The sequence below is a fragment of the Sorex fumeus genome, unplaced genomic scaffold, assembly GCF_029834395.1.
Source record: "Sorex fumeus unplaced genomic scaffold, SorFum_2.1 ptg000098l, whole genome shotgun sequence".
In the NCBI taxonomy this organism is placed as follows: domain Eukaryota; kingdom Metazoa; phylum Chordata; class Mammalia; order Eulipotyphla; family Soricidae; genus Sorex; species Sorex fumeus.
Window position 1 is genome coordinate 4,103,079 of NW_026606155.1, and position 16,540 is coordinate 4,119,618.

Here is a 16,540-nt window from a genome sequence, read left to right on the forward strand (position 1 = left end):
TATTTTTGGTTTGAGGGCTTCATCTGCCTGTGCCCAGGGCTTACTCCTGTTCTGTGCTAGTCCTGGCTAGACTCAGGACTATATGGGGTGCCGGGAATTGAACCCAGGTCATCTGCATGCTAGGCAAGTGCCCTATTCATACTTTCTCTGGTCCAATGTTTTCTTCGATAACAAAAAAGAACTTATTCATTTTAAAAAATTTAGATGATGAATTCAGAAAAAGGACATTTTCAACATCATCCTACCAATCAAGGCTGAGTAAGTATTTCTTACATTTGGGTGTTACCATAAAGACTTATGACGCAAACTCACCTAATTCTGCTCCTTTCCCTGGAACCTGGGGAAAGTTCATTTCCTGTGTGACATTTCCTCATCTATAACCTGGAGGCAGTAGTAACACACACACACACACACCTCACAGGCTCCTTTGAGAATGAGTTGTCATGTTCTAAGTCAGGCAACCAAACCAATGCCCTGCATGTAGAGAATATGTGCTCATTCTCTACAACAGGATTTTCCTAATTCTTTGAGGGCACCATGTACATACTTTAAAATTGGGGCTAGAGAGGAGATGCTGAAGAGAATACCCAAATGACTGAACACATACTTTGCATGCAGGAAGCTCAAGTTCAGTCCCAGTACCACATGGTCTCCTGAGCATAGCCAAGTGTAGCCCCAAAACAAATAAGCAAAAGGAAAAAAAAACACTTAAAAATATTCGCTTCTAAGACTGGAGATACAGTCCAGAGGTTAAGGTGCTTGCCTTGCATGTGGTCAGCCCCGGTGCAATCCCCCTCACCCTATCTGACTCCTCAGGTGATCCTAGAGTGTTGCTGGGTATGGCCCACTCACCTACCCAAAATAAAATTTTCTCCCAGCGTGGATTGCCTCTTTGGCAGTGCATATCTAGTACATGTGAGAAGGTACAGGAGTTTGATCTCTATCAACACACACACAGTTTCCCGCCCACCCCCAAGCCTGCCCCCTTTGCAGGCACACACACACACACACACAGAGAGAGAGAGAGAGAGAGAGAGAGAGAGACGCGCACTTGCTTTTAACTATGTGGTTTGATTATTCAGCCAGTATTTTCTTTATATTCTAAAATTTTTTGTCATAAAATCTTCAGAATAGAGTAGAATTTTCCTCTCCCTTATCTCAAAGGAAAGAATAGTCAAGATTTGGCTAATTTTGTTCTATCATTCCTCATTAAGTTGTTTTTTTTTAAGTCTAATATATTGAAAACAAATAGCAAGCATCCTGTCAGTTCCCTCCCTTGTAGCGTGTGCTCATCTCTGAACAATATGTGTATTATAACACACAGAAACGCAATACTGTTATCATCCAAGAAACTTCTAAATGGATTTTGGTATCCCATAAAACCCAGTTCATAATCAAACTTCCCTATTTTTTTCTAAATTTGTTTTGGTTTGCATTGGTTTGGGATTAAGGGGTGTTAGGGGAGAACATACCTGAAAGTGTTCAGGATATTCCCTGGCAAAGCTTTGGGGATCTGGGAACCAGTAACAAGGCAAACACCCTACCCACTCTACTATCACTCTGGCACTGGGTCAGCTATGGCATAGCACATCCAATCCCCTGAATTTTCCTGGTTGTTTCTTCACTTGGATGACTATAAAAACCAACTCCCAGAAGAGAACAGTGCAGTCTCCTGCCCCCGCGCCTGGCTGCCCTCGCCAGAGCCCCTTGGAGGGGAGCGGGTCGAGCTTTCCTCCCCGCCCCGACCAGAGCTCCGCCAGCCAAAGACCTCCAGGACCAGCCACCACCATGCTGAGACCACTCTCCGCACACATGAAGGTACTGGCAGAGGAACAAAGTCACGCGGGTTCCGGGCCGAGATCTCCAAGCCTATTTGGATTGGGGCTGGGCATCCTCCACTCAGATCCTCCAAACTCCAGTAGGCGGGGGTCACACCCACCAACTGGCCCCCTGGTGCCGTGTAATTCCATCAACGGCCAAGACCCAGAGACTATAAAAACTAGCTCCCGGAAGAGAACAGTGCAGTCTCCTGCCCCCGCGCCTGGCTGCCCTCGCCGGAGCCCCTTGGAGGGGAGCGGGTCGAGCTTTCCTCCCCAGAGACTATAAAAATCAGCTCCCGGAACCGTGCGGCTGCATTCGAGGCCGCGCGACATCTTATTATGATTATGACATCTTATTATCTCATTCCTACTTTGGACAAACTGGCAGTCTACCGAATATAGCCTGCCCACAGGGCAGAGTCTGGCAAACTCCCCGTGGCGTACCCAATATGCCAAATACCAGTAACAATGATGGGTCTCATTCTCCTAAAGAACCTTGAATATAATCTCAGGGCTAGGACGAAAGAGACGTTACTGGGGCCTGCTCGAGGCAATCGACGAATAACAGGATGATTTGTGATTTGTGATTGTTTCTTCACTGCTGATTTAACTGTGCCCATCTTCAGCGCTACATTTCCCATCATGGAGAAACATACTTAGATTCTGTTTCTATGCATTTTGATAAAACTCTGTTTAAAAATGGATGATTTTTTTCATAGTCACAGAGAATGAGGAGTCACTAGTGGGATCTACTAATACCTTATTAATATTTCTACCATTTTAATCCTAAAAGTACTTTAGAATTCCAAACTGAGTTTATCCCATTGTGTTGCATGTTGCCCCTCTTCTCCCCGACCCCCTGCCCCATTCAAGGTTTACCCTCATTTCTTTCTTTTTGGGGGGGTCTTTTTTGGGTCATACCCGGCAATGCTCAGTGGTTATCCTGGCTCTGAACTCAGGAATCACTCCTGGCAGTGCTCGGGGGACCATACGGGATGCCGGGGATTGAACCCAGGTCGGCCACATGCAAGGCAAACTCCCTACCCATTGTACTATCTCTCTGGCCCCCAGCACCCTCATTTCTTGAGTATAAATTCACTGTAAAATCTCTGAGCTATCAGGGGTCACTAAGTGCTGCTTTGCAAATGGTCTCCTAGTTGGGGTTCATGTGCCTCATCAAAGCAGATATCAGAGTACTCCTCCATGTTGGAGCGGGGCTGCTGCTCTCTGGGCTGGATGCCCTGGCAGTATTAAATGCAGTGAGTCTCGCTTGAGCTTTGCTCATTTCCAGGTTCTGCCCCCCACCATCATTCGGGACTTCCTGTATCTCCTCCTGGAAGACATCAAGTATTCTCTTATGATGCATTTCACACAGACTGTCCTGGCCAAATCTCCTCGGTCTCTTTTCTAGTAGAGGAAGAGGAAGAGGAAGAGGAGGAGGAGGAGGAGGAGGAGGAGGAGGAGGGGAGAGGAGGAGGGGAGAGGAGGAAGGGGGAGGAGGGAGGAGGGAGGAGGAGGAGGGAGGAGGAGGAGGGGAGAGAAGGAGGGGAGAGAAGGAGGGAGGAGGAGGAGGGGGGAGGGAGGAGGAGGAGAAGGAGGGGAAGGAGAAGGAGAAGGAGAAGGAGAAGGAGAAGAAGAAGAAGAAGAAGAAGAAGAAGAAGAAGAAGAAGAAGAAGAAGAAGAAGAAGAAGAAGAAGAAGAAGAAGGCTTAAACCATGAAAACTTAATTTTTTCAAAATTCTCAAAGCAAGATGTTCCAGGTCAAGGGATCTACAGAGGGTTTCTTCCCCAGCCCTCTCTAATGTTCATCAGCATCACCATTATTCTGCCTGTGTCCTCATGTTCTCTTCCCTTGGATCTCATCTCTGTTCAGATTCCCCTGGTTCAGTAGACTCCCATAGATTGAACAAGGACCACCGTAATTACTACCTCATAACTTTATTCACAGCCTTTTTCGAGGCCCCTCTTCAAACACAGGCTCATGATGAAAGACGGGCATTGAGGACTCTTGCATGTAGGTAGACACACATTAACCTTCATTTGTTTGGAAATTTCTAGGGTTTCATTTCCCTGGCATTTGTCATCTGGGATGCCTCGACCAACTGTGTTGTGACAACCGTCATCCCAACCTTGAAAAGCAGCTGCAGCTATGTCAAGGCTATGCACCACGTACCCTACATACATATCCCCAAGGAAGACTGGATTAAGGGCGTTCGCAAAGACAGTCAGGGTTTCAATCTCATCAAAACTCTGCCGGTAAAAACCTGGAGGAAATTGTTTAGAGGGACCAATGCTCTATTAACTTGTGTGCTGCTGGCTGTCTTTGAATGCTTTGCATTTTAGGATGTGTTTAAGCTTCAAGTCATCTTGAGGATCTATTTCGAATATGTAAAACTCTCTGAAAGGGTGATTTTTTTTCTGGTCATTCGTTTTCAAAATTCTTAATCTGATTTTTACACCCTGTGATAGAGCTGTCAGGCTGGGCTTTCGTGATCTGTTCGTGGTCTTGTGCCCAAAGTTGATTGTAATATAAATGATTTCTCTTTGTTAACTCTCTTATTTCTTCTAATTTGATGTGTGACAAAAAAGCAAATTACCACATTTGAAGGATTATTTACTGAATATAGTATCCATTTAAACTTCATTATATGGGCCGGAGCGATAGTACAGCAGGTAGGGCGTTTGCCTTGCACGCAACCAACCCGAGTTCAATCCCCGGCATCCCTTATGATCCTCCAAGCACCGCCAGGAGTAATTCTTGAGTGCAGAGCCAGGAGTAAGCCCTGAGCATCGCTGAGTGTGACCTAAAAAGCAAAATAAATAAATAAAAATATAAATAAATAAATTTCATCATACTGGCTTCAGGTAGTTATTATCATACTGCATACTGCTATATCACGCTACTATAAATACTAATTTTATTTTTTACTTTTGTACAAGTTCCAAAATAAACTACTCTAGAATTAAATTGTTGTCAGAATTCCAGAAAGTGAGAGACTAAGAGGGTCAGGGGGAGGGAGATGAATAGAAAATTTACTTTAATACCTGGAGCTATTGGCTTTACTTTAATACCTGGAGCTATACTTTAATACCTGGAGCTATTGGCTGGAGCGATAGCACAGCGGTAGGGCGTTTGCCTTGCACGCAGCCAACATGGCCGACCCGAGTTCGATTCCTCCGCCCCCTCGGAGAGCTCGGCAAGCTACTGAGAGTATCTCGCCCGCAAGGCAGAGCCTGGCAAGCTCCCCGTGACGTATTCGATATGCCAAACACAGTAACAACAAAGTCTCCAATGGAGACGTTATTGGGCCCGCTCGAGCAAATCAATGATCAACGGGAGGGCCTTTACTTTATTTACTTTACCTGGAGCTATTAAAGTAAAATAAAGTATTTGCTTTGAAATCTTTTCCGGTAAATCAATATATCGACTTTATTTATTTTTTGCTTTTTGGGTCACACCTGGTGAACTCCTGGCTCTGCACTCAGGAATTACTCCTGGTGGTGCTCAGGGGACCATATGGAATGCTGGGAATCAAACCCAGGTCAGCCGCGTGCAAGGCAAACGCTCTACCTGCTGTGTTATCGCTCCAGGCCCAATATATTGACTTTGAAGACAGTAAATAATGGTAAACGCTACATTTCTTTCGCTTACTCACTTGCAGGTGAACTACAGGCCTCCATCTAACATGGGAATCGCTATTCCACTCACGAATAACTTTTACCATGCGGATCCCAGCAAGCCCATCCCAAGAAATCTATTCCCCGAGTCAAGAGTAAGTAACTTCGCACCACCTGTAAGCATGGCTTTATTTGGATTTCAGGAACTGTTTGTTACAATCACAGATGCCCTGTGTGCAGATGTTCAAAGGGGAAGGCGTGTTCAGCCCGGTCTCATCTGCCCCAGCATCAGCTGTCTTTCCAGGTCATCGCCAGAGCTGCTCCCCTGATCTTTCCCCTTCCCCTTGTTCTTGATCTTGCTATGGCCAAAGAGCCACACAGGCCGGGCCGTGGTGCCCACATGCTTGGTTGTGGTGCACTGGGGTTTGCACAGTTGTTCTTAACATTTTTCTAATTAAATGTTTTAATTAATTATAATATTTAAATAATTGGGCTGGAGCGATAGCACAGCGGTAGGGCGTTTGCCTTGCACGCAGGCAACATGGCCGACCCGAGTTCGATTCCTCCATTCCTCTCAGAGAGCCCAGCAAGCTACAGAGGGTATCTCACCTGCACGGCAAAGCCTGGCAAGCTCCCTGTGACGTATCCGATATGCCAAACACAGTAACAACAAGTCTCACAATGGAGACGTTACTGGGCCCGCTCAAGCAAATCGATGAACAACGGGAGGACAGTGCAGTGCTATTTAATTAATTATAATATTTTTCTATTAAAAACAGTCTGAACTGGGTTTTTTTTCTTTTCTGATGCTTATACTCAGGTTCCCAAGGGTACTGTGCTCTGTGCTCTGCTACATTCACACTCCAGCAGCTGTGCTCCCAGGGTCACTCTAGATTCACACATGTGCTCAGAGGGGTCACTGTGGGATCACACATGAGCTCCCCAAGGGATCATTGTGAGCTCACACATGAGCTCCCCAGAGGTCACTGTGGGCTCACACATGTGTTCATAGGGATCATGTGGGTTTATACGTGTTTCCCCAGGATCACTGTGGGCTCAAATACATGTTTAATATCAGGGGCCACTGTGGCTTACATACGAGTCTTTGGTTTCTGATGGCCCAAAAGTATGGGCTAATTTAGACCTAGGTCTATGATGTGGGCTAGGTTTCCATTCTGTAGGTCCCAATCTACAAATCAGTGTGGGTTTTTTTTTTCGGTCACTTTTATTTTCAGTTATTTTTCAATTGAGATGACACTGATTTACAAGAGTGTATGTTTGCTGGAGAAGTAGTACAGGGGTTAAGTTTCTTGCCTATCCCGCTGAATTCAGTTTGAATCTCTGGGACTGCATATGATCTCACCAAGCACCACCAGGAAGGATGGGAGGGAGAAAAGAAAGAGAGGAGATGGGGAAGGAGAAGGAGGTGGAACATGATAGTGTAATAAGAACAAATATCCATACTCAAGAGCATGGAATTGATAGTCTAGAAGTAAACCCACACATCTCTGGTATTTTGATTTTTTTTCTTTTTTGGATCATATCTGGAGATGCACAGGGGTTACTCCTGGCTCATGCACTCAAGAATTACTCCTGGTGGTGCTTGGGGGACCATATGGAATGCTGGGAATTGAACCCAGGCCGACTGCGTGCAAGGCAAACCCCTACCCACTGTGCTATTGCTCAAGCCCCATCTCTGGTATTTTGAAAGTGTGCCAAGTCGACTCAGTGGAGAAAGTCTTCTGAATAAATAGTGCTGGCACAATATGGACATCTCCACACAGCAGCCTGAATATGAACACCAGTCTTACAAGAATCAGCTTTAAAAAAAAAATTGTCAAAAAAGGAATCAACAACCTAAGTGTAAGAGTAAAAACTCACTCACGGGGCTGGAATGATAGCACACCGGGTAGGGTGTTTGCCTTGCATGCAGCTGACCCGGGTTTGATTCCCAGCATCCCATATGGTCCCCTGAGCACCACCAGGATAATTCCTGAGTGCAGAGCCAGAGTAACCCCTGTGCATCGCCAGGTGTGACCCAAAAAGCAAAAAAAAAAAAAAAAAAAAAAAAAAAGAGTAAAAACTCATATAAGAAAATGTAACTAAACAATCTTTTGTCACTATGGCCAGAGAAATAGTGCAGTGGGTAGGGTGCTCGCCTTGTGCACAGCCAACCCGGCTTTGGTTCCCCAAACACCATCTGATGTGATTGCTGAGCATCAAGCCGGGAGTAAACCTTGAGAACTGCCAGGTATTACCCAAAACAGACAAGCAAAATCTTTGTCCCTTTAGATCAGGCCGTGGTATGTTAAAAATGACATGAAAAATCATAAGCAACTAAAAACAAATAAATTGAGCATCATCAAAATTTGAAATCTTTGGTTTTGTTTTAGGGTCACAGCTGATAGTGCTTACTTACTCAGGAGTTGCTTCTGGTGCGATTTTAGGGACCATGTGCTGGCATGAATGGAACCTGGGCTTCCAGCATGCAGAGTGTGTGCTTAGTTCTGAGCCATCTCTCTGGCCCGAATATTATAAACCTTTCATTTGTAGTAGAGGGAAGAAGGCATTTGCCTTGCACGTGGTTGACCCACTTCGGTCTCTAGCATTATATTTGGGCCCAAGCTTTGCCAAGAATGATGCCTGAGTAGAGGTCCCTGAGCACTGCTGGGCTGGGGGTGGGGGTGGGAACCACCACCTTTCTGAATGAAAGGACACTGTTGAAGAAGTAAAAAGGTACTCCATGAGAGACGACAGAAGGGGCCAGAGCAATAGTACAGCGGGTAGTGTTTGCCTTGCATGCGGCCGACCCGGGTTCAATCTCTGGCATCCCATATGGTCCCCTGAGCACCGCCAGGAGTCATTCCTGAGTGCAGAGACAGAAGTAGCCCCTGAACATCGCTGGGTGTGACCCAAAGGGCAGAAGAAAGGAAGGAAGGAAGGAAGGAAGGAAGGAAGGAAGAAAGAAAGAAAGAAAGAAAGAAAGAAAGAAAGAAAGAAAGAAAGAAAGAAAGAAAGAAAGAAAGAAAGAGGACAAAAGTGTTTGTAAGGGTCCAGTTTCCAGAATAGCCACCAGATTCTGCTGTAAGGTGCTTTTGGTTCAATGTTATTTCATTCATCTGAACACTGTGGAGAAAAATAGAAATACTGGCCACTGATGAATGCCACATTCTCTGAGGTGCTTTCTTTATTTCCTGTCTCATTTCAAGGTACAGTTTCTGGGCTCAAAGGACTGAGCACAGGCTGTGGATGTTAGAGAAGGCCCCAGTCTGATCCCTGGCACCAGATGTTCTCCTGAGTACTACTAGGAGTGTTCCCCAAGAACAGAGCCAGGAGTAGCCCCAAGCAATGCCAGATGTGACCCAAAACTTTAAAAATAAAAGTTTCCAAGAATCTATAATACAACGTGCTTTTTAAGGAATTCTTACAATTCAACAGCAAAAATAGTCAAACTACCCAATTAGAAATAAAGTCTTGGAAGAAACATGTCTCCAAAGAAGTTCTTCACACAGCCAGCAAATTTATGAAAAGATGCTCAGTATAACCATTAGGCAAGCCCTAATGTGTTACCACCCCATGCCCATTAAGTTAGTTATAATAGTTTTGAGTGGAAAATGACAAGTATTGGCAAGGATGTGGAAAAACTGGAACCCTCATGCTGATGGAAATGCAAAATATTTCAGCTGTTAATGAAAAACAGTTTGCCTGTTCTTCCAAACATAAGAAAGAATTATTTTTAAAATCAGTCATTCTACTTCTGGTAAAAGAAAGGAAAATGTATGCTCAAATTAAAACATCATAGCAGCGGGCTGGAGAGATAGCACAGGGGGTAGGGTGTGTTTTCCTTGCACGCAGCCAACCTGGGTTCGATTCCCAGCATCCCATATGGTCCCCTGAGCACCGCCAGGAGTAACTCCTGAGTGCAGAGCCAGGAGTAACCCCTGTGCATCGCCGGGTGTGACCCAAAAAGCAAAAAAAAAAAATCATAGCAGCACTTTTTGTAACAAATATTCTTTTCCCAAAGGAAAGGAGTTCAGAAATAAATCTAAACAGGTTTATTTGAATCTCTGGTTCAATCTCCAGGACTGAATAAGTTAATACATAGATAAACCAATTTCTAGCATGATCAACCAACTAAAAGGCACAAGACAAAGGGAAAGTTCTAGTGGAGATCTTAAATGTCAATTAGGAGGACCAGAAAGATAGCACAGGGCTTAAGGCACTTGTCTTGCATGTGACTGACCCCAGTTCAATCCCTGGCACCACATATGATTTCCTGAAAACTGCCAGGAGTGATGCCTGGGTACAAGGCCAGTAGAAAGGCCTGATCAATGCTGAATAGAGTCCAACCCCCCTCAAAAAAATAAATAAATGTTAATCACACTTGCTATAAGAAATATCAGGGGCTAGAGCAATAGGACAGCAGGTAAGTCATTTGTATTGCACGCAGCTGACCTGGGTTCGAGTCCCAGCATCCCATATGGTCCCCTGAGCACTGCCAAGAGTAATTCCTGAATGCAAAGTCAGGAGAAACCCCTGTGCATCACCGGATGTGACCCCCCAAAGCCAAAAAATAACAAAAAAAAAGAAATATCCGTGGGAAACTAGATTTGGGAGTTGTTTCATAGGTCTGCATCCCGCGCCCCCCAATATCAAGTCTGCTTCTTCGGGTCCCACATGCCCATTCTAGGAGGACCCAGAGAAGGTTTTGGCAATCTGCACTGCATCCAGAATGACAAGACATTTTAGTGTGCACATAGGTTGACCATTAACTCTCCCAGATTTACTGGAAAGGAGCAGAATAATAGTGTTGAGACTACTGAGAAAATTCAGAAACATAGTTCTATCTTAACTGAATTATTTATGAATTCTGTTCCCCTTCACACACACTTTTTAGCCTCTTAGAGATTTTATCCATTCAGAGAGCAAATACATATTCCTTAAGTTTCCAGAAATTCTGCCACCAAAAAAAGTAGCAAGTCAATCTATCTTAACTCTGTTTGCAGAAACGGGGTCAGTTCAAGCAATGTGCTGGGGCGTCCAATCGAGAGCAGTGTCATTGTACAGATAATGATAAGTATTCATATGCTGTTGCTGTCTCAGACTGCAGAGAAAAGGTAAGATCCTTTTTAATTACATGAATACTATATTTTCATGTCAATAAAATTTTGACATATTCACTTCTATTAAGCAAAATGACTAAGATCATTCACCATGTCTTAACATGACATAGAACTATGTGTAACTCAGAGTTAAAACAAAATAGGGGCCGGAGCACCAGTACAGCAAGTAGGGTGCTTGTTCTGTATACAGCCGATCCAGGTTCAATCTCCAGCATCCCATAGGGCCCCCAGAGCCTCGCAGGAGTGATCCCTGAGCACAGATCCAGGAGTAATATCTAAGCACTGCTGGGTGTGCTTAGAAAACAAAAACTATGTGTAGACAAAGCCAAAGGGACCTGAATGTAAATGCCCATCGTTAAGTTAATTAACTTTATCTGTAAAATAGAATAAAACATTCACTACTCTGATCACTTAATCGATTAGTTACTCAGATTAATCATATACTATAATATACACTCACTTTCACACACACCTCACATTTCGTAACTTGTAAAACACTATATACTCATTATAGTGAATTCCAATTAATTCAAAAAATGTCTTTCATATGAGTATCAGATTCTGAAATATAGAAATTGAACTTTACACAAAGAAAAACAAACAAATAAATGAGTAGAATTTTAAGTTCTTCGCCCAAAACTTAGTCTGGTAGCAGTAACAAAACAAAAAAAGTACACAATATGTTTTTTAGGGAAATGGGTTCTGTGTCAAATATTCCATTGTGTTAGTCTCAAATCATGTAAAGGTATATGAAGCTTCTGATTTTGGCATTAATGGAAACAAGTATATTAATTGTAACTTTCAAGTAGATCTATTTCAAAAATTTTATAGAACTATGTATATGTATATTCTTCACCATAAATTATTTACCTTTAACTTTAAATGCAAATCCTTATGCTTAGATACGTCTTCACACATACACACAGTATTAGCCAGACCATCATTATTCACTGCATCTTGAGAGCAATTGAACAGTTTTTCCACGTTGCTGAAATAAAATACTACTACCTGAGTTTGACTACCTGCTCCCTGGTTTTCTCATTCAGTTTGAGGTCCAGAGAAGCCAGGTAAGTTTCCAAAGATTATATCATAAATACAAGTTGACACCACAATTAAACTCTACCTGGAAAGTTTCTGTTTAAAAAAAAAAGTGTGGATAGCAGGGAAAAGGGTGTGAAAGAGACAGGCAAGATTCAGTTGAACAGCACCTTTTGGGTGTGGGCCCACAAAATACAGAGTGAGAATCTCATAGTGCATTCCCATGCAAGGAGTCTGAATTTTGTGACCACCATATCTGTATTACTCTGAGCGTTCACTTGAATTCTGCCAAATGACAGGTTTCCTGGCCTGAGAAGGCAGAAGAAACTACAAGTTTATTTCTTCTAGAATCATCCACCTTGGGAGTTGATGGACACCACCAACCACGAAGATGACAATGAATTTTCCATTGACATTTATCCCCGGGGATTTGTGTTGCAGGTTCCTCGGTTTAAATTTCCGGTCACAAACTATCCCATTACTTTGGAAATTCACGACGAGAATGGCAATATCCCAGTAGCCAGGCCATACCTGGTGACCGTGTCAGAAGTGAATCAGAGAGGGAACTGGAAATTAAGTAGGCTTTGCTTTCTTCTCTCTTTCTTTCTCTCTCTCTCTCTCTCTGTCTTTATTGTTGAATTGTATTTTACTGGGACAAATCAATCACAAATCACAATCACAAATCATCCTGTTATTCGTCGATTGCCTCGAGCAGGCCCCAGTAACATCTCTTTCATCCTAGCCCTGAGATTATATTCAAGGCTCTTTAGGAGAATGAGACCCATCATTGTTACTGGTATTTGGCATATTGGGTACGCCAAGGGGAGTTTGCCAGACTCTGCCCTGTGGGCAGGCTACATTTGATAACCTGCCAGTTTGTCCAAAGTAGGAATGAGATAATAAGATGTCATAATAAGATGTCGCGCGGCCGCGAATGGGACAAAATAATGTACAAAATTACTCATAATTGAGTTTCAGGCATACAATGTTACAACATTTATCCTATCATAAGCAGTAACATCCTTATGACCTTGGTCAGGGGCTACAGAACTTGCCCACCTACAGAACTGCCAGGTGCAGACACCTGGATCCGTGGACACTTAGATGGTTACACCACCTCCCACTTCCAGACCTGGATTCTGGGGGACTTAAAAACATTTTGAAGAATATGAGCTTTAAGAGGCCTGACAGATGACACAGGGGTTAAGGTGCTTACCTTGTATGCTGCCAATCCAGACTCCAATCCCTGGTGCTGCGTATGGTACTCCAAGAATCACCAGGGGGGTTCACCTGAGGACAGAGCCAGGAGTAGCTCCTGAGCAATGCCGGTGCAGTCCCAAACCCTGAAAGAAAAACATAATAATTTGAGTAAAAGAGGCTAAGGCTGGGTCAAATTAGAGCTCAGTTTTGCTCCATGGCTTGGAGGCCAGCCACACATGCTAGGGGAAAAGGGAGCTCAGATAGAGAAGGGAGCACCAAATAAAGGGGGTTGGGAGGATCCTCCCAGGATGGGAGAAGCATGCTGAAAGTAGACTATAGACCAAACATGATTGCCACTCAATGCCTCTTTTGCAAACCACAACACCCAATAGTAGAGAGAGAACAAAAGGGAATGCCCTGCCACAGAGGCAGGGTGGGATGGAGGGATGAGGTGTGGGAGGGATACTGGGATCCGTGGTGGTGGGAAATGGGCACTGATGGAGGAATGGGTATTTGATCATTTATAATTGAAACCCAAGCACAAAAAATTTGTTAGTCTACAACTGTACCTCATGGTGTCTCACTAATAAAAATTTTTAAAATATATATTTAAAAAAGAGGCTAGGGGCTGGAGCAATAGCACAGCAGGTAGGGCATTTGCCTTGCACGCAGCTGACCTGGGTTCGATTCCCAGCATCCCATATGGTCCCCCTAGCACCGCCAGGAGTAATTCCTGAGTACATGAACCAGGAGTAACTACTGTGCATAGCCAGGTGTGACCCAAAAAGTAAAAAAAAAAAGAGGCTAAGGCATGTTACAGATGAATAGCATGGCCTGAGGACTGTAGTCTATGATATATAGTGAGATGTCCCCAGAAAGTGCCAACCTCTAAGCTTAATATATCTCTTACGTGTTCATAGGGCTGGAGCGATAGCACAGCAGGTAGGGCGTCTTGCCTTGCACGCAGCTAACATGGCCGACCCGAGTTTGATTCCTCCGCCCCTCTCGGAGAGCCCGGCAAGCTACGGAGAGTATTCGATATGCCAGACACAGTAACAACAAAGTCTCCAATGGAGACGTTACTGGGCCCGCTCGAGCAAATCGATGATCAACGGGAGGGCCTTTACTTTACTTACTTTACTTTACTGTGTTCATACAAGATGACTAGAAATAAGAAGTAAATTTACTGTGATTGTTTAAATGGATTACTAACTGAGGAAAGAAGAAAGTAATACACCCTGGATGGAATCCCATCCTTGAGCAGATCTCCTAATAATATGGAGTGCTGAACCCTCAGATAAGATTTTGTCCTTGAGTTAATTTCCTAGAACTACCCTGAAGGAGTGACTTTACCTCTGTTTGTTGTTATGATAATGTTCAACCACACCTAGTGTTCCCCTCCCTTTCATGATTTCTACATAACTATGTAGTAAGGGGAAAGAGACGCTCTAATGAGGTAGAGGACTTTGTGGTTTACTAGGAGACTAGGATGATGGAACTATGATGACTAGGACTACAAACCAAAACTACAATTATGATTGTGCTGTAAGGGAGAGATTGGACTACGTTGGGGAGGAGAGAAAAATAAACCGTCTACCAACCAACCTGGGGCCCTGTTTCTCTGCTCCCCCAATCCTCCGACTGTCCATTGGTGTCATCTGGCCTGAGGAGGCAGCTCTCGACCACCAAACTCTTGAGTCCCTCTTGAGCCTGTTCCTTTTCTTTTGAAACTCAAACCCCCTCCAACACCTACTCCAAATTTCACAGTGCTAACAGCCAGTAGAACCACAGCAGAATTGATGGGAAAATTGCATAGAACCCTACCAAGCTCAGTGAGCGAAAACAATAAAGCAGAAGGCTCCACCAGCTCAGTAAATCCTTAGACAATGATTTTAGTAACATCACTGTGAGATGTAATTAATACATAACAATTAATACATATTGACTTTTACTGAAGTGGAGAGAAAAGAATGACTTTTATTGTTCTATTTTCTGATAATCCCATTTCCCTTTATGGTGTATCAAGCACTATCAAGTGAATTTGTTTGTGCCTGCTAAGGGGGCAGATTGTGGGGTGGAAGGGAAACTGGGGGCATGGGTGGAGGGAAGATCACACTGGTGATGGGACTGGTGTTGAAATGTTGTATGCCTGAAACATCTGTATTAGGAAAAACTTTATATAACATGGTGTCATAGTAAAAACAACTTTTTAAATAACATGATTCCATTTATACTGGGGGAAAGAGGGGATAAGCAGTGTACCCTCTTTTTGCTATGATATTATGGAGATAGATGTTATAGGGACTCCACATTATCTATGGGATCTCAACTCATTTGACAAGTAAAGTTGCTAAAACATTTGATCACAGGGCTGGAGAGATAGAACACTGGGTAGGGTGTTTGTTTTGTATGCAGTCAGCCTGGGTTTGGTCCCCTGCATCCCATATGGTCCCCCAAGATCTGTCAGAAGTAATTCTTGTATGCAGAACCAGAAGTAAACACTGAGCATTACTGGGTGTGACCTAAAAAAAATCTTAATTGTCATATAATTGACAAGAAACCGAAAGGTTTTAAACAAGATAAATGAAATGACCTCAACTGATTTTGCCTCAAATATACAACATTTCGTATACTCATGTGTGTATACTTTAAGGTATATATTGATAGAAATGGAGGGTAGGATGTTGGGACACTCCAAGCAGTGCTCAAGGGTTATTCCTAGCTCTGAGCTCAGAGATCATGCCTGGCAGAGCTCAGAACACCACATGAGATGCCAGAAATAGAACTCAAATTGGTCACTTGCAAGGCAAACACCATACCCCGAGTACTATTATTCCAATCTCTGTCCATCAATAGAATTAAGTAAAATTTGACCTATTCTGACTACGTTACCAACAATTCAGGTACATGGTCTTCAGTAAGTCTTACTCTGCCCAACATAAGTGTTCTGGAAATAAAAAACTCAGCAAAGAAAAGTACTAAATGTTTTGCTTTAATGAGCACCCTATTTTCGGTAGTGTGATGATGCCTGTTGTTATCAACTTTTCAGCACTGATTGTTAAACAGTCAAGTATTTTACCTGCTAGCTATGAGACCATTAAGGCTTGAAATTGGCTGTACTGAGGGTATTTACACCATGGAAATTGGCAAATGCTAAGTTAGAGTTCCCCCCACTACCACCACTTAGGTGCCATATGCCATTACAAACCTTTGCAATCTCTAACTCCCACCCTATATACCCAATTTTAGATAGAATTATGAGAAAAACAGGGGAAATTGATTAGTCTTTGGGAAAATTGAGTGACTCTACTGGGGAAACTTTCTATGACCTTACTGAAAACCATTTACCAATGACCAACGTAGTCCTTATCTCATTTTTGTTTTTTGGTGGTTCTCCCTTTTAGACCCACACCCAGTGATGCTAAGGGACTGCTGGAGGGCCTTTTCGATAGTGCTTAGGGGACCATGCAATGCCAGGGATCATACCAGGGGCTCCTGCCTGTGAAGAGGGGTCAAAGAGTGCAATATTCCCACCATCTTGGACCCATCTTCCTGGCTAGATCCTTATCACATGATGGTGGTCATTTACCCCATTGCCAAAGACACGGTGTTCATGCAGGTCAGGACTCAACCTGAAGAACAGTGGCTAGAGTTCTCTTCCTTGACAGTGCCCCAAGAAGATGCTGTGTGAGATCATCAGAACTAATTTCCCCTAAATACCTCTTCCACTTAAGCAGCTAA

The 16,540-nt window shown here is 43.6% G+C and overlaps 1 protein-coding gene across 1 annotated transcript in view; it reads left to right on the forward strand.

Moving 5' to 3' along the window:
- CATSPERB (cation channel sperm associated auxiliary subunit beta) overlaps positions 1-16,540 on the forward strand; it is a 114,820-nt gene that overhangs the window by 85,147 nt on the left and 13,133 nt on the right. Inside the window, exons 20-23 of the mRNA XM_056133317.1 lie at positions 3,879-4,076; positions 5,483-5,593; positions 10,445-10,555; positions 12,041-12,176. Coding sequence (XP_055989292.1) covers positions 3,879-4,076; positions 5,483-5,593; positions 10,445-10,555; positions 12,041-12,176 — 556 coding nt within the window. The remainder of the gene's footprint in view (positions 1-3,878; positions 4,077-5,482; positions 5,594-10,444; positions 10,556-12,040; positions 12,177-16,540) is intronic.